This window comes from Eutrema salsugineum, unplaced genomic scaffold, assembly GCF_000478725.1.
Source record: "Eutrema salsugineum unplaced genomic scaffold, Eutsalg1_0 scaffold_1, whole genome shotgun sequence".
Classification (NCBI taxonomy): Eukaryota; Viridiplantae; Streptophyta; class Magnoliopsida; order Brassicales; family Brassicaceae; genus Eutrema; species Eutrema salsugineum.
The window spans coordinates 7,393,061-7,417,134 of NW_006256909.1; the positions used below are offsets into that span (position 1 = coordinate 7,393,061).

At 33.9% G+C, this 24,074-nt stretch overlaps 4 protein-coding genes, 1 long non-coding RNA gene and 1 other non-coding gene across 7 annotated transcripts; 2 read left to right on the plus strand and 4 right to left on the minus strand.

Moving 5' to 3' along the window:
• The first annotated feature begins 215 nt into the window (after nucleotides 1-215).
• Nucleotides 216-3,145, plus strand: LOC18028604 (E3 ubiquitin-protein ligase UPL5). 2 transcript variants are annotated; one of them, XM_024149499.1, is made up of 6 exons: nucleotides 216-742; nucleotides 1,033-1,088; nucleotides 1,169-1,221; nucleotides 1,301-1,419; nucleotides 1,523-2,727; nucleotides 2,804-3,145. In XM_024149499.1, exons 3-6 carry the CDS (start codon nucleotides 1,208-1,210, stop codon nucleotides 3,065-3,067), a joined length of 1,602 nt encoding a protein of 533 aa, XP_024005267.1. In that variant the 5' UTR covers nucleotides 216-742; nucleotides 1,033-1,088; nucleotides 1,169-1,207; the 3' UTR covers nucleotides 3,068-3,145. The 2 variants fall into 2 exon arrangements, with proteins under 2 accessions (XP_024005267.1, XP_006413616.2); XM_006413553.2 differs by lacking the exon at nucleotides 1,033-1,088.
• Nucleotides 3,146-3,330: 185 nt separating this feature from the next.
• LOC112082307 lies at nucleotides 3,331-5,202 on the minus strand. Its single transcript, XR_002896966.1, has 4 exons — nucleotides 4,887-5,202; nucleotides 4,126-4,188; nucleotides 3,806-4,034; nucleotides 3,331-3,523 (listed from the first exon to the last, which is right to left on the minus strand). It is a non-coding gene; the product is annotated as an uncharacterized LOC112082307 (long non-coding RNA).
• Nucleotides 5,203-6,355: 1,153 nt separating this feature from the next.
• Nucleotides 6,356-7,681, minus strand: LOC18028606 (putative F-box/kelch-repeat protein At4g22430). The gene has a single exon (XM_006413555.1). The coding sequence runs from the start codon at nucleotides 7,679-7,681 to the stop codon at nucleotides 6,356-6,358; it is 1,326 nt and encodes a 441-aa protein (XP_006413618.1).
• Nucleotides 7,682-11,606: 3,925 nt separating this feature from the next.
• On the minus strand, nucleotides 11,607-12,753 carry LOC18028607 (AT-hook motif nuclear-localized protein 24). Its single transcript, XM_006413556.2, has one exon. It carries the CDS (start codon nucleotides 12,732-12,734, stop codon nucleotides 11,733-11,735), a length of 1,002 nt encoding a protein of 333 aa, XP_006413619.1. The 5' UTR covers nucleotides 12,735-12,753; the 3' UTR covers nucleotides 11,607-11,732.
• Nucleotides 12,754-19,493: 6,740 nt separating this feature from the next.
• Nucleotides 19,494-21,738, plus strand: LOC18028608 (protein DETOXIFICATION 56). The gene has a single exon (XM_006413557.2). It carries the CDS (start codon nucleotides 19,918-19,920, stop codon nucleotides 21,391-21,393), a length of 1,476 nt encoding a protein of 491 aa, XP_006413620.1. The 5' UTR covers nucleotides 19,494-19,917; the 3' UTR covers nucleotides 21,394-21,738.
• On the minus strand, nucleotides 21,738-21,810 carry TRNAK-CUU. Its single transcript has one exon. It is a non-coding gene; the product is annotated as a tRNA-Lys (tRNA).
• Between the last annotated feature and the right edge of the window lie 2,264 nt (nucleotides 21,811-24,074).

Genomic DNA, 24,074 nt, shown 5'->3' on the forward strand with positions numbered 1-24,074 from the left:
ATCTCTCCATCAGGTTCCGTAATGCAAAAAGTCTCAGTTTTGAGGACTGACCACACAAAACACAATGAGGATGAAGCTAAGGCAACATACAAACAGCACCAAAATTTAGGAGAGAAACTAGATTTTCTCGTTTGTTTACTCCAAATGCAAAAGTCAATCTCAACATCTGGCCCTAAAATACGTTACGCAATCACAATCAATTCCATAATGCAAAGTCTCAATTTTTTAGACTGGTCACACAAGACAAAATGAAGATGAAGCTTCTCAATACGGTTTGATTTTAGCACAACAATTATTGATAGATATCAAAACTCTAAAAATCCACAACAAAAGGTACTCTCAATTGATCAAATGCACTATATGTTCTTGGTGAAATTTGAATCAATTTAGGGAAAGGAAGAATGGGAGAAACCATTCAACAACGCTGGAAACATGAACGGCCCAAGTGAGTAAAGACAAGGCATTAGCCGGCTCGCTTAGCTCCACCGCCGCAGTAGCACTAGTCTCTGGTCCCGCCGCGACGAACGCAGCCGCGACCAAACCGGTTCCGATAAGACCCGACAGCGAAATTGGGTCACTGATTAAGCTACGGCTCCGGATCCGACTTTCGAGAGGAGAGTATGAATGGCTCCGGGACGGAATTCGCCGGAAATCGGGTTTCGCGCAGCAGAAGATAACACTGGTTGAAGCAATCGCCATGGCTGAGAATGGGCAATCCGGTTTACAGTTTTATTCGGTTCAGGTTTTGCTGAAACCCAATTAATTTTTTAGATTTTTTTATGAATAACCGGTTTATTCGGTTCGGTTTGGCTAGTGCACGTATTAGGGTTTGTTTAGGATTTGAAAACAAAAATCTCTTTATAGAAAACAGAGAACTAACGGGAAGCGATTTGAATCTTGTGTTCTTGAGAGACATGGCTGAGAATTTCAATTCTTTAAGTCTGGGTTGGCTATTGAAATTTTTAATCTCTTTAGTTTATTGTGCAAGTTGTCGTTAAAGTAGATTTTTGTCTCAATTCTTGTTTTCTTCAGCGACAAGGAAACGTAAATCTGCAAATTTGAGAGAGAAGCACCCAGGAAAAATTCCTGTAAAATCGATTCTGATCATCTTTTACTTTATTTCTTTCTTGTGGGTTTTCTTAATTTGATTTACCCATTGTTATTGCAGGTGATTTTGGAAAGGAATGAACATAGTCATGTTCATGAAATGAACAAGACGAAGTGAGTATCGGCTCTTCTTTTCTCTTCTTTCTGCTATCATAGTCTTTGCTCAATAAAAACGTTCTTCCACTTTCTTTAGGCTCCTTATTCCACTAGCTATTACCCTTGGCCAAGTTGAAAGCAACTTTCGTAGAGAAACCGATCTTGGAGCCGAGAAAGCCATCTTTTTCTTTCTCAAGAACACACTGATTCCAACTAGTAGGGCTCTAAACTCGTACACCAATATTCAAGATCAAAGTTTCGTTATTTCCTTACCATTAACCCTGGTCTTATTCTCTCTTTTTTTTTGGTTTCTTAACAGCTGCATTGATGTCTGCAATCTATGAAGAGCACAAAGATGAAGATGGGTTCCTCTACATGACTTACAGCGGAGAGGATTTGCTGTTTACAACGAAAGTTGCTCTTGGTATTGCAGAATGTACATTGCATGAACACGATTCCGGAGATATAATTATCGAATCTCTCCCTCAGACGTGGGCACCGTATCTTTCAACTCTGGAGAAGCTTGTTTCAGTATCTGAATCACATGAGGATCTCAAGGAACGTTTTGAGGGAGTTCTAAAAACCAGGACAGATGCATTCTGCACCCTCGTTACATGTTTTGCCACAAAAGACGATCTTGGTTGGGTCTTGAAGCTCAAGGAGTTTACAAATTTTGACGTCAAGCACCACCTCATTAAGATGCTGTTTCCTCTCGGCTTAGGAGAAGTTGATGAGATCGAGATCAATGTTCATCGCAAAGACCTCCTGGAAGAATCAGTGAGGCAGATAATGGATGCTAGCCTTTCTCTTTTCCATGGTGGCATATCAGTACAGTTTAAAGATGAAGAATCTCAAGGATATGGTGTTTTACGGGAGTGGCTCTTTTTGGTTTGCAACCAAGTGTTTGATTCTGACAAAAAGCTCTTCCTGACTTCAACTGATGACATCAGACGGTTCTCTCCCAACCCACAATCCACTGTAGAAGACAAGGAGTTATTTAGGTTTGCAGGGCGCATCCTATCTCTAGCCTTGAAGCACGAAATTGTAGTAGGTGTTCTCTTGGATCCTCTGTTTTTCAAACAGTTATCTGGCAAAACAATTTCTTGGCAAGATCTTATTCTAACTGACAAGAAGCTGCACAAGAGTTTCAGAGATATGCTAGATATGGATGCTGATACATTCAAATCTTTAGATTGTTTTGGTCTGAATTTTGATCAGTTGTGCTCCAATGCCCAAAATATAGCTGTGACAAGTGAGAACAGAGACAGTTACATAGATATGTGGATGGAGTATCATTATGTAACACAGCTCAAGGATCAAATTTATAGTTTTTCATGTGGATTTGAAGATATGCTTTCTACAGAGGCCACAACCTCTCTGTTTCTGAGTTTTCTGACTCTAGAGGACCTTGATTCAATGATGCATGGGTCAGAAGAAGAGTCAATATGTGTAGATGAGTGGAAAAAGTATACAGATTATGAAAACTTTGAGGGAACAGATGAAGTAATCTGTTGGTTCTGGAAGGTATAGTCTGAACTGTTCTCTTTGGTGATTGGTTTGAAAATGATTGTGATTGAGTTTTTGTGTTTTCTTGTTTCAGATTGTGAATGGAATGAGCCAGCAAGAGCGCCATGACTTGTTGTGGTTCTGGACAGCGACCAGGTTCTTACCGAGGGATGGCTTCAAAGGCCTCCCACGTCTTACCATCTCCAAATCGTTTGGAAGAAGTCTGGATTACCCGTCAGCTCAGACCTGCCTTTACAGCCTACATCTTCCTGTATATGAGGATTACGAAGCCATGAAAACTAAGGTGATGTATGTCACAAGCGAGCATGTGCGGTATGGTTTTGGGGAAGACTTTTAGTTTTTGGTTTTGCATGGTTTGATATCGGTTACATTACATTACTTGACACTAGCTGTGTAGCTTTTTGATTGATGTGTAAAAAGGTTTTTTGTATCTTGATCCAAATTTCTTTGTTATTGGATTAATGTAACCCTCGGTTAGTTTAGGCTAGTTTACCTTATACAAGAAGGAAAATGAGTACTTACCTATAAAGCAAAATATACAATTTAGAAATATGGAATATATCTTACTAATAAGATATACGCAAAAGTCCTAAAGAAATATTAATGAATCAGGTTCCATTCTCTACATGGGATTCGAATATGATTTTACATAGAATATAAATCGGCTCCAAATACAAATGTCACTAACACCATAATATGAAAGATACAATTTTGTTATACAGTATTGTATAATCTGTACTGTTTTCATGATTATTGTTTGTACACTTCTTCTCCAGATGCTGCTTTAATTAGCCTGAAATTAAATAAAGCGACGATTACATAATATCACCAAATAGACTGTAACAATATGTGAAAAGAAAACAATGAATCAGATTCAAATCCTAACCAAGGCATCGGGACAATCTGCTCATATCGAGAATGGAACAAACAAACTTGCAAGAAGGAACAAATCTAACAAACTTGAGACAATCATATTCAAATCCTAGCTGAAGCATTTATAAACAATCTCCTCACATCAACAATGAAACAAACAAACTTGCAAGAAGGAACCAGAAGCTATGGATGAATAACATACCAGTTTCAGGGCCTCCAAAGGAGTCAGTGAAACCTATACATCAATGAGAAGCTTGTACCTTTCCTTTGACGAAAACATAGCTTCCATCAACAGCTTTAAAGGACAAATACTTAGTAACATCAGTGTGGATAAGGACATGGACAAGTTTTCCATTACCCATCATAAACTGGTCCATCACATTGTAATCCCTCTCAGGAGCCTTCTCTTCTCCCTTAAAATTCTTCTAAAGCTGGAAACAAAAAAAAAACCATCAACATAAAGAAAAGTTCTTAATGATAAACTGTACTACAGAGCATTTACAGAAAATCAGATAGAAGAACCTGATTGAGATTAAGCGATGTTGTTTCTCCACCATAGTAATCATTCATGTCCATGTGAAGCACCTACTCGTAATATTCATTAAACAACACCATCAGCCGACCAAACCAATGCCTTGTTAAAACAAAAGGCTTCTTATTCAAATAACGATTGCAACAGTATCAGATCGTGGGAAAATCAAGAGTAGAATGAATCATGAAAACTCAGTACAAAAGCGCCAAAAGCAATCATAACAACAAAGTCCCCTCATGGGTATATTACCAAAAGCAAAATCCAAAAAATCTGTGACTCCACTTATGTAGTCTTGAGATAAACGATGTTTAGATATCCGAGACTTGCCCATTCTAAATTCAGACTACTAATAAGGAAACCCAATTATCAAAATTGAGCTAACACGTCCAAGGAATGGCATCATAAGAGATTTAAATGAGTAGCATCAAATTTAGGTGAAGCAAAAAAGTAATGAAATAGCTCTTGAACTGAAAACGTTTATCTTTGAAAAATGAGCAAGTTCATCATAAAAATTCAACACACCAATCTCTTACAGTTCTTATAGATTCAAACTACAATAGTCTATCATAAAAAAGAGAGTTTATCTCTGAAAAGTTAGCTAACACGTCTAAGGAATGACATTCAAATGAGAAGCATCAAATTTTTCTGAGATCAAAATATAATTTAATCAAAAGGAAATCTCATCAGAACGCAATCTATTCAAAACAAAATTCAACTGACAGATTGATTCAAGAGAAGATACTAAACTTACCTGGTCGAAGATCACAAAGGAATCGATTTGATCATCATCATCATCATCAAAACGCAGCAAATTTCTACAGAAAAAACCTTTACTGTCGAGCTATTACAGAAGAAAGCTTATGAAACTCGATGTAGATCTGCCCGCATGTGTGCCTTTGGACGATTGATTTCAAACGATTTGAAAGACAAAATCGATGAGAATTGCCAATTTCTGAAATCGATGAATGAAACAGGATTTGAAGCTGTGGAAATGGATTCCCAATTTTCGTTTCGTAAAACTCAGAAAGAATTGGGAATGAAAAAAAAAATAATAAAAAAAAGGCATTGTTCTTAATTGATCCAATTGAAATGTTAGATAATGGGCTTTTGTTAATAGATCCAATTAACGTTAGATAATTAAAATGTTAAAGTCGGTTAACAAACAGACGTTAAAATCCATCTTTTTAAGAATGTTAAAGTTGGTTTACAAAATAACGTTATCAAAATGAAGTTATCCAGCGAATTTTTTGTAGTGAAATTCCACCATGCCCGGGATTGATATATCACCAATGTCTGAAGGAACGTAACACTGAATCAATGTTGCATAGATTATGAGGGTTTATATACTACATAGCATCTTAAACCCAACTTGACTTTGAAAGCTCTTTTGAAACCACTTGCAAAGAAGCTACCGCACGCGAACAATCCAAGACATAAAGTGCGCCACTGAACTGGTTAGAAGAGACAATCAATGTCGCTCTCTCCCAAGTTGTTTTAGTTTTGTACAATTCCCAGTTAGAAATTCACCCTGGTAAAAACTTAGTCTCTTGTTTGAACAGTGGAGCCTGGCCGTCATATAGATCTCGTATTTGTTGCAGGCCAATAACCTAAATGGTCACTGAATTATTACTCGTCCTCTTGTACTAAGGCAGGGCATGACTAAAACTTCCAAGTACCTCTCTGGAACATGTCAGCCACAGGAAACGTCCCGTTACATTTTTGCAAGCTGCAGAAACAAACAAACCACTAAACCATTAACTCTATCCTTATAAAAAGCTTATAGCAAGTTTTTAATCAGAAATGCAGAAATGAAACCCTCCCCACATTTTCTTTGGTGATAACTTGATCATTGGTGTTACTGAGAGACAGAATCAAAAGGTCGTTTCTAGATTTCTTCTAATTCATTTTGATGACCTTAGGCTAATATAATGAGTTCCTCTAGTCAATGTGGTACCCTCTTAAAAAAGAATAAGCTTCAATGACTCCTAAACCATTTACATTGTAACAAGTTAAAGAAAAAGGAAAAAACAGATAAGCAGACTTTGGATGCATAAAATCTATCATTGAGGTTACTTAAACAAGATGATCATATTAGTCCTGATTGCAAAACAAAGTCACAATTGGGGAGGGAAAAAAAAACTGCATTGAATGAATAACATAACATTTTCCAACAAGGACAAAGAAGATCCAAATCTATATCACAAAACCCCCTCTTTGCATCTATTCTTGTTCCGGCGATGAAGCAATGTAAGAGAGTAGTGAAGTTGTGTCTATCATCTCAACTTGGGGAGGACAAGGCAGCGGTCTTATCCACCGTGGGAGCACGTTATGGAAAACAGCAACGTGAATTCCATAGATTGGGTCTGAGCATGGTCCAAATATCACTTGTTCCATATACTTGTCACAGGTAGACTGGTTGACGAAACAATTTTGAAGATCATCATCATCAACATACCTTTCGGATTCGTCTCCTATCAAGATTTTGTAGTCTTGTCTCTTCAAGTTACATGATAACAAATAACGGTTATGTAGACTCCATAAGTAGACAAGATTGCGATCAAAAGGATTCATTGCCAGGGGTGCATAGTAGAGGATATCGTCGTCAGAAGAGATAAACGGGAGGCGGATTTCCCACAGAAGCTGCCAACACTCTGAGGAAGAAGAATCATCATCATCATCATTGTTGGTCAACATCCAAACCTTCAAAAGATCATGAAGTAATGTTTTGATATACATGACAGATCCGTTGGAACAAGTCAAGGCTCTTTTGAACAAACGGTTGTGGTCCAGATTATGATCGGGGAGAGGTATAACACGACAACGATCTGATTCACCATAGAAATCATGAGCTACAAGTGCTCCTGGTAGAAGAGCATCATCAAAACCTGATGGGGATATATAAAGTGTACCATTGAGAGACATAGTAGGAGCCATGTTGGTAAAGTAATGATGGCAATCAAGTCGTTTGGTAGTCCAAACCCCTGTCTCAGAGGAATACACACAGAGACACAAATAAGTCACTGATTGGTGTCTCTTGGGAACGTGTGCAGCAATCCTAACCACTTTGAAGCTCAGGACAACTCCGTCCTCCTCGTCCACGCGCGTCACCAAACCAAACGGAAGAGTTACATATGGATATGGAGGAGGAGGGATACGAACCCACTGTTGTAATACTGGATTGCCCACATAGGAAGAGTTCTGAGTTGCATTTACAAAAACCAATCCGTTGGTACAAGCCTGGTACTCGAATAGTTGACCTCCTTTTTTACTCTTGTGAATATAAGAGGCAAAGGACTTTGGAAGATCCCATGTCTTGCATCTATGCAAGTCCATGAGCTCTATATGGTCGAGCAGCAGTAGTGACCAACCGCGAGAGCTGTTTTGGTGCAGAGACAGAAAGAGACGCCGGAAATACTCTGATTCAACTGTTGATTTCCATGTTTTGCAAACCGATTTGAATCTCCAGATGCTTCTCAATGGTAGTCTCGCTAGTATCTCTGTCACTAAATGATCATGTGGTGCGGTGTTGTTGCTTGGCCTTTCCATTGCTAAAATTTCCTTCTCTTTGCAATATCTAAATTAGGGTTTCTGAGCTTTTATAATCCCAGGGTTGGATGCGAACCACTGATATCAATCAGGATTAGGATTTTGTTCCTATTTTTCTGCAATTTGTTAGTAATTCCATTTCTTGTATGGATTTCCTTTTTGCATTTAGTATAATTATCTTATATGTGGAACCAACATACAACATGAGATTTTTTTAAAGAAAAAGAACATACAAAATGAGACACACACACAGCTAAAAATCTGACGATTCTCGAACCTTTTGACCAAAATTGTTTTTCCCATTTCAGCAAAAAAATAAAATATAAAAAATAAATAATCTATTATATTAAAACAGAAGCACATTTAGTAATTGCTTCCAAACATTCCTAAATTTTTTTAATTGTTTAAAAATAATTTTAATAATTATTTATATTTAATTTCGAAAATTAATTATTAATTTAAATATTTTAGAGTTCCTTAAATATAGGTAATTTAGATTTGATTTGATCTGATTAAAAATAATAAATCAGATATTAATTTAGATTTGATTTAAAATTTCTAATTTAAATAATTTCTATACTATTAAACATTTTTATCAAAAATATCTATAATTTTTGAAAAAAATAATTCACATATGAAAAATAATGATCATATTTGAAATATAAAATATTTATAATGATGTAAATGATATTGATATTTATGTTGCTTATATAATATAATTATGATTATGATTTATTTACAAATTAATAATAAAATAATAGGTAAAATTCAAATGTATAATTTAAATATTAAAAATATATTTTTTAAAATTTATAGAATTAAAAATATATATAAAAACTGGGTTAAAAATATTTTGGTAACTAAAATCACTAATTTTAAATTATACATGTATATCGAAAATATATTTTTCATATAAAATCAAAACATAAAAAATTAAAAATTATTGCATACACTATAATGTGGTTTGAAAAACCAGTTGTACACTCCCTTCGTTGATTAAATTTTAGAAAACTATAATGCTAAATAATACTGTTAATACATCTCGAACTTTTAACAAATATTTATATTATACGGTAATATGAACGAAAAAGTTAGAATTATGTTTTTATAATAGTTTATTTTGAATTAATATTAGCGGATGGGTTAAAATTATATATTTATAATCAGAATTAATTTTAATACTATAAAAATATATCTAAACACAAAAATCAATATTTTCACTTATTAAAAATATATTTATAAAAAAGTTATATCTAAACTCAAAAACACAAATTATATTACAAAATTTGTTAAACAATAAAAAAATATTTCCATGCGGATGCACGAGTTAGAATCTAGTTGGCACTTTAAAGTAGAAGAAACTAAAAGAAAACGAGTCTCGCATAATCAGACGCGTGTTGTTTACGCTCTGTGGAGTGAACATTTTTGTTTGTTTTAGTAACGAGCCCACCCCATAACAGGCCTTTAATCGTAGCCCACCCCCATAACAGGCCCTTAATCGTACTTTTCTTTTATCCATAGAGATATTCACTCATTTAGTCAAAAAATGAATTGAATCTTAATCCGAATCCACATTATATTTCGCCACTGGGACACTCGATGAATATTGACTTGTATTTCACAAGTCTAGCCTAGTAGTGCTCGTCTACTTACTTTTATTTACATGTTTTATAACTATTTTATCGTTCCTTTTTATATATTTTTTGCTAACAAGCTCTGTAGTCTGTATATAGTTGTCATTTACACATACGCCATATTATATGCATAAAGAAGAGTATAATTAAGTAGCTGGTAGTCCCGAAAGGAACATGGTATTCACGAGCAAGCGCACGTGTGAGGCAACTGTTGAACAAATGTAGTCTCCTTATCCACTTATATGCATACATGTATACGTACGTATTCACAATGTCTCACATATACACACACAAATATCTGTTAATTGCACTATAAAGAGCATATATATATATATATATATATGTGTAGAGAGAACATGCAAATAAAGCACCCATACCTCTTTATTTTTTCTCGTAAATTGTTAGTCTCCCGTTTAGACCGCCGGTATTGCAGCTTTCTTTTATAAAATTATATAGTAGCGTTTTCGTTTAATCATTTAATAATGTATATCATGTACTTATCTATACATGTCATTGATGGTATATGATGTTAATATGATGTATATATCTTTCTTTACATGTACTTTTAGTGAAAAAAAACCCTCAACTAAGTTTGAATCGGATAAAAAAAAACCCTTCAACTATTTTTTTAAACTAAAAACCTCTTAACTAAGTTTTCGTAATGATTTAATTCCTCCGTGAACAGCACCGTCAAATCTTAAGAAATCATTCTTTTTTAGCAAAAACTACATGATTTTTACTATAAACAACAAGCTTTTTAAAAACCAGATATAAGAATTCCAAATTAAACCTAATCTCTATAATTTCCAAATTCTTAAACCTAAATTGATGAACTCTAATATTTGAAAGTGTGATTCTAAGTAGTTTTTATAGTTTGGAAGTCAATTGGGTGAGATTAGAAATAATTTGTTGTGTTGATTAAAACGAATTAGAGAGAAAATCTCTTGAACTGAGAGAAATATTTTCGCAAATTGGGAGAAATAGGAGAAAAAATCACAAATCTGAAGTTTGGAAGAAGATGAGGCAACTGTTTTACTTTGATCTTTAAAACCTTGTTCTTCTTCTTCCAACAAATTTACTTAGAAGAAGAATTTAAGAGATTTTCAAATTGAATGAGGAACCCTAATTTATAATTGGAGATTTTTAGTTTCAAATCAATTTTGGGTTTTCTTTTATTGAAGTCATTTCGTTTTTTTTATAAAATACAAAACACCATGTTTTCATTTAACTGTCTCCGTTAAGATTTGACGGTACTATTCACGAAATTGCTAAATTATTACGAAATTTTAGTTAAGGGGTTTTTGCATTACAAAAATAGTTGAGGGATTTCTATCCGATTCAAACTTAGTTGAGAGGTTTTTTCACTAAAAACCCTCTTATTCAAATCACCATTTGTGTGTGTTTATGTGAGACATTGTGAATACGGATCCGAGTAAAGGACATAGGCGTATCATTCACTATCATAGTATCGTGTAATTAATAATTAATTACGGTCATCATTATCCACATACGCTTATTGATGTTTGGAAATCCGTAATGATTGATGAGGAGATGAAAACCTCTCATTATAAAGTGTTTTTACTTACAGAAGAATTTAATGCTTTCATCGCAATTATAATTACAATAACAATACCTTTCTCATTTTGGAAAGTTCCTTGAACTTTATAGTCACTTCAATGTAAGCGATGTAGTATAGTACAATCTAAGCATATATATTCACATCCGTTGACACAGACAACAGTATTATAACTTTGATTAGCCCGAGTTATATATAATAATGATGAGCTAATATATATATAATATATGTTGTCTATACTACATAGCTAAATTCATATATTTAGAATCATAATTTTTATGACCTACTTAACTCTATTTCTACGGTAAATAACTAAATATACGTGAAAGTCTATAAAGCTTAAACCATCTCTCCCGATGGAAAACTCAAACTTGGAACACTAACAACCCTGTCATATAAATTAGGTCGTATGTATCCAAATAGTTCCAAAATCCATATTAAGAATGTGCTACAAACTATAAGAAGTTTCGGGGGAAAAAAAAAGAAACACCATAAAATGTTGATAACAAAAACAAAACAATAATTAGAGCCAATTCAATCCCACAAAGTAAACGCAAATTACTAGCAATGAAACTCTCAAGAAACAAAGGAAAATGTAACTCAAATCAACATAGAAATATCTACGTACCAACTAAAACGAACCGAGAAACAAAACTAAGAGTGAAAAAAACGGGATTCATCTTATGAATGTTGACCCAAATATACCGAAGCTCGATAGAATCCTTATCCACCACATCATATCCTCGACTAAATTCATAGTCTTATTCGTTGATAAGCTCGTGATTCTTCGTTATAGCTAGCTATAAATATACACATATAAGTATAACTAGCTACGACATGATCAATACGAAGGTCTTCCCGTTGACCAATAAGACTGATTATCATGTTGTGGTAATCCTTGATGAGCCGGACCAAGAAGATTAGGTGGCAACCCTTGATGACCCGACATAGCTTGTTGCTGATGTGGCAGTTGTCCTCCCATCATCGGCGGCGACTCCATCGAACCTCCTCCTCCTCCTCCACCGTGAACCGGCGTTTGCATCTCATCATCCTCTAAAGGAAGCCTCTCGTACGCCGCATTGCTAAAAGACGCCGCCATAACCACCACAGGACCAGCACACAGCAAAGGACCCACCACGCTTCCTCCAACAACCTGTCCTTGCCCTCCGGCGAGGTAAACGCTCAATCCGGTGGCTGTAGGAGGAGCAGGAGGAGGAAGAAAAGAGCCTGAGAGAGAGAGAATCTCGAACCTTCCGTGAAGACTAACCACCGAGCCAGGAGATGGAGATCCAGGCTGACGTATGGTGACGTTCGTGACGTTTCCAGTACCGCTCATAACGCAAACGCCGCGTTGGCGTCTGCGTGCGAAAGTCGCCACGCTCTCGACTAGATCGCAGCCGTCACCAATCTCCATCACGTGGGTTCTTAGCGCGTTTGCGCTGTCACGCGTGATGATGATCGGTGGTTTTGGTTTGTTCTTGGATCCAGCTGGTCTTCCTCTTGGTCTTCTTGTCATCTGATCTCCTCCGGAGCCTCCTCCGCCGCCGCCTCCTCCTTCTCCTGAACCGCCGTGCAAGCTTATGTCTTTACCTTCGCTGCCGCTGTTGTTAGCGATGTTGTCTATGTTGTCGCTTGTCTCTTCACGATTTATCTTGATTTGTCTGTTTAGTCCTCCTTGTTGATCATCTTGATCGGTTTGGTTTCTTTGTTGCTGGTGATGATGGAGAAAGAACTCTTGTTGTTGTTGTTGTTGTTGTTGTTGTTGGAGATGTAACTGAAAGTCTCTTGCGTGGAAAGGAGGAGGGAGTGAGCTTTGTGATCCATGAGATTGCACTGGATCCATGATCTATAATTTGATGGTTGAAATTGGATCAAAAGAAAGAAGAGAGACTGATGATATGGATCTGAGAACTAATCTTTAAGTTGACCTTTTTGGGTTTTTTGGTCGAAACTAGAAGAAGGAAGAGAGTAGTAATGATGAACAACGAAATCCAAGCTGGATCTTCTTCATCTTCGTCTCTTCTTCCTTTTTGTTTTTGTAGGGTTTCTCTCTCTTCTCTCTACCTACTTTGTTGTAGCTAGCTTCTCTCTCTCTCTCTTTTTGCTTTTCTTTTGAGTTGGATGCAGTCTAGCTTTGGTTTGTGATTGGTAAACTAGGGTTAAATAAAGAATAGGGGATTTTGATACATTGTGCTTATAAATTTTCACTGTGATTTCCTTCCTTCTATGTATGGGCAGTGTTTTTTTTTTTGTCCCACCTCCTCCCTCTTGCTTATAAACCTTAATATTTAGTTGCTTAATACTCCAAACATGCATAAAAAAAAGAAAGAGGACAAATAAATTAATAAAGATGACACATTGTTGGCTTGTAAACCTTGTGATCCCTCAAGTTATTATGAATCATTAGATCAACGAGTAAAGTGTGATGGTTGTTTCCAACAGTTATTTCAGAATAGAAAACATCAATACCTATTATATGAATTCAAGTTTCCTTAGTCATTATAATATTTTACGTGATATGCACCTGTGTATGAGAAGAGTCCAATGGTTCATCAAAACTTTTTTTAATTATCAGACAAAACTTTTTTTAGAATAAATATTAATACCAACTTTGCTTTGTCTGATAATTTAAAATAAAAATAAAAATTATCAGACAAAGCAAAGTTGGTATTAATATTTATTCTAATCTAACGTTGGATTTTAAAAAGTATTTACAAATTTTACAGGACAGTTTAAATTTAATGATTGGATTTGCCAATTTAACCCAAATCATTACAAATGATTAATTGAATACACCCTCTAAATTATTGCATGTGTTAGCTATATAATTATATATATATATATATATACGTACAAACAAACAAACATACACCTAGCTCATTCAATGACAAGTACAAGAAATATCAATCACCTAATGGTTGGAATAAATATAGATTAGTATTGCTAATATGATGATGAATGCCCATGTTTTGATGATGATGACTTTTATTTTGTTCTTTTAGATATCTTGGAATAAGAAAGGTCGCATCAATAACGTTATTTTATAATACTTGTCGATTATGGTTATAAGATTTAATTTGTGCGCGTTGAATAGATATATTGTAGCCTTTACTTAGTTGATAGTCAAACGATCCATTTGTCAATAACATCTAGTAAAGGTGTTTGTTTGCTTATAAAAATATGTGAACACACACTTATTTAAATGTATATATATATATATATATAGAGAGAGAGAGTGAGAGAGAGATGGAGCATTGGAGAGTGTAAAATAGCAAGAATGCGCGAAGAAGTCGCTGACAATTCCCAAACCCACGAGAGAGAGAGAGAGAGAGAGAGAGAGAGAGAGAGAGAGAGAGAGAGAGAGATTGTAGAAGACATAAAAGAAGAAGATAAAGAGAGGAGAGGCATCGCATGAACTGTTGGGAGAGATAAACACAAACTCCGATGTGCTAAAGAGATGCTCTTTGTCGGCTCCTCTCATGGTCCACGTGCCCTTCTCCTCCTAAACTCCATTACTTTCTTCACATCCATAAATTTTTCCGATCTACATCAACCAGTAATAAGCATACTAAGGTCCCATAACGTGAATTCGCATAAACTTCTAACTCGGCTCATCTATCAAACAATCGAACTGCGCATGTGCCACTTTGTATTTCAAGCTTTATTTGTCAACATTAGTATATATAGGTACTAATTTGTTTGTCAACATTAATATACATATTATAGCTCTATAATGTATATAATATAGTCATCATTCATCAAACAGATAATGTTTCTGAATTCGGATACGATTTCATATGTACTAACCTTGGAGAGTGCTAGTAATATAGTAACCAATGGTGTATCTATCATACTTCTTTTGTTTTATTAAAGATATCCTTTAACATATATAACGTGGATTAAAAATCTTTAAAACATACAAATATACTTTTGTTTTGATATACCATTAGTCAAATGTAAGCGATTTAAATTTAAAATTTATTGGAATGACACAATTAACTCTAAAATAAACAGTACTAATCATGTTCACCAATATATAGTGTACTCCTAAACTATAAATATTCGATACATCATACATGTACTCATAGTTGACTTTCAGTTGATTCATATAAAACGGAAAACATGAAACCTATGTACGTTATATTGCAGAGTATGCTAAACAAATGTGAACCTGTACCAAATCATAAAAATATATACAGACGCTTCTTTAATTTGTAATTTTTGTAGTCTTATAATTAATGCTATGTAATTTCCTAAGTTAAACAAAAACAAGGTTTGACAACAGTAAATTAACCAATTAAGTTATAAATTGTTTTACTATTCTCAAATAAGTTAAAAATAGAGGATTTGCTATGCATTTTCCAATAATTAGTTGGTTAGTTAACGTTTATTGATCCCGTTACAAAAATCAATAAAACTATTGGGAAATGAGGCCAGTTGGCTTATTTTTTTTTTTAATTTTAAAGGCATGAAACTTATCAAACCAAAGTTCGAGTTCACGAGCTCTCAAAAAGAGAAAAGGACAGCTTGCTTTCAATCCCGAATTCTACGGATAATTAATTGATTGGTTAGTTAAATTATTTGGGTTTTCATGACTTTATCATGTAAGTAGTAATCGAGGCATGAACATTGTTAATCATTCTGACGTCATATTCGCAGTCTGTATATAGATGCTTTAATTGGTAATTATTGTATGTCTTGCTACCAGTGCCATTATCCAATACTTCAGTTAACTAGTACTCTGTTCAAAATTATTTGATGTTTAAGGTTAAATTATTTGATGTTTAAGGTTTTTGCACACAATTTAAAGATTCATTTAATTTTTATTTTTTCTATACTAAAAATATTATTTATAATCCATTTAAATATCATTCAGCCAATAAGAAGACAATCGACAGAATATAAAAGGTCAAAAACTATAAAAATTCATTAAATTTGGCATTGAAAAGTGAAAACATCAAATAATTCTGAACAAAAAAAACTTTCTAAAACATCAAATAATTCTGAACAGAGGGAGTATTCATATCCTACGATATAGTTATAATTGCATAAAATTGTCACAAAGTATTCTGAAAATACTATAAAATATGACAATTCCAAATACAAGTTTGCGATTTAAAAACAAAAAAAAACAAAACTAAAAATAGGTTCTTTGTTACTATATAAGTTATTTATGCCCTTCTTGGTAATTCAATAATTCAGTATATTTATCAAAGCACACACTGATTATAATTTTTGAGTTACAAGTCCATTGCAAAGTTGCACAAAGTGGAATGGTAGTTTCACTTTTAGGGTTTAGGTTAAAGGACAACTGTTAATTCGATTTCACCGCAAATTTTCAATGGATTTAGGTTTGATCAGCGATTTATATGTGGTAGACTTGCTGGAAATTCTTTACCAAGAGGCTTCCTCATCTCAAAATAAGTAAGACGGTTGGTAAATTCGAATGTATATTTTTTTTCTAACAATATTCAGTTTTCAATCACTAAATTAAAAGTGAACGACACCATTTGTAATTAGTTCATTGAAAACGTGAAATCATCAAACTAACAAACCTCAGAATCCAGGACGAAAGCATATACTAAAGCTTAAAAAAATGAATAAGTTTGTGCCTCTTTGTGTGAGTCATATTGGTACGAAGATGTGGATTATGAATACAAGCAAAGTTTATTCCTGATCTCCAAGTAATTTTAAATGATAAATATATTAAGTTAGAGTTGGTAAGTTAAGCTAATCAATCAGATTTAAATGTGAGTCTCACGTGGAATACACCTAATTACGTCAAATTATATCGTGCTTATGCTTTTCTCATGAACCCATTTTTATGGTCCCCTCCCCACCATATGTAAATAAACATATGTGTCTTCGATAAAAAAAAAACACAAATTACATAATTAAATGTGTATAAAACGTTGAAGTGAATTTCCGAACTCTATAACCTCAAGTGAATGTTAAATAATTTATAAGCCGTGTAAATAAATCAGCAACCTTTTTTCCAAAGAAAATAAATAATGTTTGTATTATTTACTTATTTTCTAATTGCGTATTGAGAATTTGAGACTTGAAGACTAATGTTAAATTTGGGGGAAGACATGTAGGTTGATTAATGGTCAAGTGGGTGCTTTTAGGACCACTAAGACGGCCTAGTTGGATACAAATTAAGCTCACGACAAACTAAAGCTCAAAGAAGCCTCACATGATTTAAGGGTTCTCTCTGACTCTCTCCATGAGGAATCATCTCTTCTCAGTCTCATATTTTATATAATCTTTGAGCTTTGAAACATCAAAATACTTACTGACTGTATGTTAATTTGTTCTAATCTAGATTTGATATAGGAATAACAGTTAGTGAAGGGAAACTAACTATAACATGTAGTATTAGTTTTTGTTACTATTTTGGTTTGGGTTCAGTTTTTTTTTTTTATACTCCTATATCATTTCTTAAAAAAAATATTAATTTAATTTTTTGGGTTTATATTTAAACTTGTTTCTGAGGATATAGAAAAAAACACTCATTAATATTTAACTAAATGATGAATACTGTCTAAATGGATTCTTGCATTATAAACAATAATAGGCTTCTGAAAGTAAACAATACTAAAAATTGTATTGGTATGTGCAATAATTATAATTAATCGTCCAACTTTTCAGGAGCTCGTCAAGGGTCAAATTCAATTAAAAATATATTAAACGCTAATCTCTCTTTGCTATTGGCTCACCAGAATGTTTCCAGACAGCACTCGTCTTAGTCGTGAATAGCAATTTTATAGTTAATTATCTCTTCTTAAGAATATTACTATAATACTTAGCCACAAGATAAACTAAAATAAAAGAAGATGAGTATTTCTAATCAGTTTTTGCTTTCCCAGATATATAGTTGTCCGAAGATACATGTAATTCTTTATTCACTTTATGGCTGGAGGAAAGATTAACCTAATCTTCGAAATTTTGGAAATATATTTTTTTTCTCAAAATATAATTTTGAAAATATTGAAACAAAGAATTTCGGCAGTGTCGGTCTCGCAATAGAGATGACAAACGATTTTCTCGCAAAAACATTTATTTCTTGGCGTCCAAAACTAAATTCATCAGAATCTGACATCTGTTAACGTAATTACGTTTGTGACAAAATCTTCATTCTAAATGAATTCAGATCCCTATAAATAAAGAAATTTGATGGATTTGGCAACAATCTTATGTAGCTATCTACCTCATACTCTCATAGATCTAGAAAGTGTATAAGATCCCAGCACACTTTCTATAACAAGATACATAACGTTATGTATTAGACGATTCGACCCGATACTAGTCTTTGATGGACCAGGACAAATAAATGGGCTAGAGCCAATGGGTTTTATGGATCCGCATGGTAATTGGTAAAACATTATACAAATATATATTACAAACGTATTCGAAACAATGATTATATCCTGATTATTCTTCTTATAACATGTTTGCAGTTAAATTTTACAATCTTGCGATCTCTAATTCGATGTAAGCGCTATATGTTGAATGCTTAATTCTCACGATGATGGTACCAGATTCCATTTCACATACTTTGTGTTTTTTAATGTAACCATCGTATCATTAACTATTTCAAATTTGATAAAAGAATGTGATAATTGCCGTCAAAGAGAAAACTATAAATAAAGTGCTTCGCTTTTATAAAGGAAGCAGAATTTCGCAAGTTAAAAATTCATGTATGGCGATGAGACGGGGCTTACATAAACTATTGGTTGGAGTAAATTAACTTTTGAAAATTACTCTGCTGTTGTTAAAAAAAACAAAAAATACTCTGCTATGTTTATAATTTTGTTTTGAAAAAATACTAAAAAAAGATAAAATACTCAAAATTATCTAAGGTTTTTTCAGAAGTTATCCAAAATAATGTGAATCATCAGTGATCATATGACCATAACCCCAATACAGGGATTTTAGAATTTGTTGAACTAGCTAAAAAATCCAACCCGTTATCCGTACTTCTATCATCTATTATATTAAAACAGAAGTACTTTTAGTCCCTGCATCCAAACACTTCCAAATTTTTTTTAAAAACCAGTTATTTAAAAAACTGTTTTAAGATTATCCTATTTTGTTGCGATATTTTTTTTAAATATATTTCTTTTACATATAAAGTTAATAAAATCTTACCGATCGAACCCTTTATTTTTCTCTTTTGAGAAACACCAAAATAAAAGCTGAAACAGTGATCCATAAAAAAAATGGTATTTTTAAATTCATAATGTTTTCATTAAACCATAATGCCTTATGCAATTATTTATTGCTTTTTTCATAAAGAAAAATAGAAAGCCAAAGTCACATATCCTCTTCTTTCCCATATATTGTCTTTTGTCTTTTCTTATTATTATTTTTCCCTCGTCTTTTGTAATTTATGTGTTCAATTATTTTTTAGATTTGTATATTATAAAAAACAAAATAAAATTATATTTGTAATAATGATTAATGAGAGCGGAATCGATCAACTATCAGTTTCTAGTTTCCATCAGTATAAATCGGAGATCAATTCGTACAATATATTTATACTTTGACCATCATAGAGTTTTGCATAGTAGTTCAAAAAATCTGGAATTAAGTTTAGAAATTTCGTATATTTTTTTTTTTACTTACTGCACATTTTAAAAAACAAACAAAAAAGTGCAAATGGGACTGATATGGATTCATCATCATCAACGCACTAAAAGAAGAGTATAGGAACCCCACCAAGTTGTTCCACCTCTGCTTCTTGTCCGTTACAAAAACCTTCTCAAGAAAATCGCTTCATTTTAGATGCAGCCTCTCACGCAAACCATACTTTTAATCTATAATTTATAATCCTCCACGCAAAACCATAGCCCACACCAACTAGTCTTCTCACCTTCATCAACAAACAATCAAAGCAATTATCTCTGCAACTCTCAAAACCAGGCCAAAAATGGCTGAAACCTCTTAAAATTCCTTCCTTTTTTCTCTGTTTGCACTTATCAACTTCCCTTTCTCTAAATTATCCTCTTTCTCTACGCATAACAATGTCAGAAACATCACAGTTAGAGTCTTTTGATCCAGAAGTCTCTGAAGGGTGTTGTTCAAAGACCTTGATGCAGAGCATTGTTCATGAGCTCAAGCTTCAGATGCGAATTGGTTTGCCACTGGTGGTTATGAACTTGTTGTGGTTCGGTAAGATGACCACCACATCTGTGTTTCTTGGCCGTCAAGGCGAGCTTAACCTAGCCGGAGGCTCATTAGGGAATTCCTTCGCAAACGTTACTGGATTTGCTGTTTTATACGGGATTTCTGCTGCAATGGAACCCATTTGTGGCCAAGCTTTCGGAGCCAAGAACTTTAAGCTTCTCCACAAAACCCTTCTCATGGCGATGCTCTTCCTTCTCTTGATCTCGATCCCCATTTCTTTCTTGTGGCTCAATGTTCACAAGATCCTCATTGGTTTTGGTCAAAGAGAAAACATTTCCTTCGTAGCCAGGAGATATCTTGTCTACCTCCTTCCTGATTTGCCAGTGCTCTCTTTGCTTTGTCCCCTTAAGGCTTATTTAAGCTCACAAGGCGTTACACTCCCAATCATGTACACAACAGCTGCAGCCACTTCTCTTCATATCCCCATGAACATATTCCTCTCTAAAGCAAAAGGAATCCAAGGAGTTGCCATGGCGGTTTGGATAACCGATTTTATCGTCGTGATTCTTCTAACAGGATATGTGATAGCCACAGAGAGATTGAAAGAAAACATATGGAAAGAAGGTGGCTGGCTAGACCAATGTGCTCAAGACTGGCTCAAGCTGATCAAGCTTAGTGGACCGTGTTGTCTCACCGTGTGCCTCGAGTGGTGGTGCTACGAGATCTTGGTCTTATTAGCAGGGAGGTTACCAAACCCGGTGGAAGCAGTGTCGATCTTGATCATACTTTTCAACTTCGACTACTTGCTTTACGCTGTGCAGCTCTCTTTGGGCACGTGCGTGGCAACAAGAGTGGCTAATGAGCTCGGCGCAAATAATCCTAAAGGAGCTTATAGAGCAGCTTACACTACCCTCGTTGTGGGTTTTGCTTCAGGCTGCATTGGAGCTTTGGTGATGATAGCATGTAGAGGTGTTTGGGGGTCTGTGTACACTCATGACCACATGATCTTGAACGGTGTGAAGAAGATGATGTTGGTAATGGCGTTTGTTGAAGTTATAAACTTCCCTTTAATGGTGTGTGGAGAGATAGTTCGTGCAACGGCAAAGCCATCGCTTGGAATGTATGCGAATCTTGGTGGATTCTATCTAATTGCTTTGCCTTTGGGGGCGAGTTTGGCGTTCAAAGCTAAACTAGGGCTTGAAGGGTTCTTGATAGGGTTTTTAGTTGGAGCATCAGTCTGTTTCTCGGTATTGCTCATCTTTATTGCAAGGCTCGATTGGGAGAAAGAGGCGGGTAAAGCACAGATTCTAACCTGTAGCAGAGAGGAAGAAGAAACTTCACAAGGTTCAAGACAAGATAGGATCTCAAAGTAAATGTAAGTAAGTATCTTGATCATGTCTAAAGAGATAAGTTCAAGGGTACTCATAGATGTATCTTCATGGTAGATATTGTTTCTCTTCTTGATGCAAATCTAGACAGGAAAATTAAACAAATCATGACAATAGCAGTAAACTCTAGTTAAGTTAAGAAGACAACATTTCTGTATATTTTGTAGCAAAGGTGATACAACTTATATGGGAAATTACCAAGAACTGAAACTTGAATAAGGAATGCAAAGAGCTAGCTTCAACGAATTTAGCAATTTCATGTTTCAAGCAAATGTCACTATGAACTGAGGATTTCATTTGAAAAAAAAAAGATATCACTCGACTAGAAACGCCCACCGTGGGGCTCGAACCCACGACCACAAGGTTAAGAGCCTTGCGCTCTACCAACTGAGCTAGACGGGCTTTGTTGATAATCTTGACTATATTTATTAATTGAAAGTAGAATCAGCACCAAAAGATAGGATTCAGCTAAACAGAGACAAATTTAAGTAAAGACAAACCTCTGGTTTTAGTTTTTGATTAACAAACGAAGCATATAATCAAATGCCCTTCTTCACGCACCCTGTAAAGCATAATACCTTTTTTGAGATATTATCTAAACCTTAATCAACAATTATTCCTACTCGCTAATTTGAATTATCAATTTTCATTCTATGTATACTAAAAGGAATGTGCATTGATCATCAATTTCAATCACAGCAATTTATGATCTATTACACGCATTTTCGATCTACTAGGAATCATGGGTAAAGATCGTAACCTCGTTATAAGAGTTTCTTGATAATTGATCTGGATACGATATCTTCAGGGATTCATCTGCGCATATTAGCTTCTGATCCAATGCCGTAAGAAGTTGAGAGAGAAGCACAGAGAAATTGAGGATCAACCATGGAATACGTCAAGCATCGATTTTGAGTCAAGGGTATCATCAGATTCGCCGAAGATAGTCATCTGCCACTTTCTTTCTTTTTTCTTTGCCTGTCCCATTAAGTTCTGTGTGGATAACAGAGCAATGAATAGCCCAAAGAGCAAGAGGAGTTTCCGAGGATGAAGAACAACGAAACGATATCGTTTTAAAACGAGTTGACTCTCTCGTATAGATAAACCTTTTGACTTTCTACCATTTTGGAGGCCCAAAGTGTGAAACCTTACCAGGCCTATATTTTTTTTTTCCACCTATAAGAAAAAGAACTTTGTGAATTCTTGTTCTTGACTTTGAAAAATTGATTTCTCTCAAATTTGAATATCATACCTAACTTTGAAGCACTAGCCTCCTGGCTAACCATTGGATACTAATAAGACGTTTCCATTAACTTAAAACAGTTGATTTTAGAAAAACGAAATACACATTTTGTTAGGAGGGTACAAATTCAAAATTGATATCTTTACCAAGATAGCAGCTCTAGTATCCATCAGCAATTATGAGAATTACTTCTGAAACTAATTTAAGAATGACATTTACCAAACGAATATATAAATATCTTAGCCAATGCAGTAAAATTATTGGGGTACAACCCATGTATTTGGTTCTTGGTGTGTATGTTAGACAAAGAACCTAAAAACATTGATTATGTCTTGTGAGTGCCATGTGAATCGGAAGCATATATCCGAGGAAAAGTGTGGAGGCAATCAAATCTCAACTTAGTGTTAAAACTTAACATTAATTGAGGTTGTTTTTTCATTTAATATTTCTTGGTGTAATATACTATAGTTTTTTGGTTTACCAACAAAAATACTAAAATAAAATACACATAATCTATACATACACTGTATTTATACATGATGAAATGTGATAGAAGAGGATTAAGTTGTTTAACATCCCATGTGATGCCATCGTACATGAGCTTGTGATGTTCCTTCTGTCATTATGTGCTTAACACAAATTTAACTCTCTAGCATTGTTATTTTACTAATAAAACTAGATTCTAACTCTGTGCATCCGTACGAGAATATTTTTTATTGTTTAATGAATTTTGTAATATAATTTGTGTTTTTGAGTTTAGATATAATTATTTTTATAAATATATTTTTAATAAGTGAAAATATTAATTTTTGTGTTTAGATATATTTTTATAGTATTAAAATTAATTATGATTATAAAAATATAATTTTAACCCATCCGCTAATATTAATTCAAAATGAACTATTATAAAAATATAATTCTAATTTTTCTGTTCATATTACCGTATAATATAAATATTTGTTAAAAATTTGAGATGTATTTACAGTATTATTTAGCATTATAGTTTTCTAAAATTTAATCAACGAATGGAGTGTACAACTGGTATTTCAAACCACATTATAGTGTATGCAATAATTTTTAATTTTTTATGTTTTTATTTTGTATGAAAAATATATTTTCGATATATATGTATAATTCAAAATTAGTGATTTTAGTTACCAAAATATTTTTAACCCAGTTTTTATATATATTTTTAGTTCTATGAATTTTAAAAAATATATTTTTAATATTTAAATTATACATTTGAATTTAACCTATTATTTTATTATTAATTTGTAAATAAATCATAATCGTAAATATATTATATAAGCAACATAAATATTATATCATTTGTTTTCAATAAAATGAACTACTTACAAAAATGAACGATTTAGGAATCTTATGAATCCCATAGATTTAAAATAAAAGGTAGTTGTTGCACCTA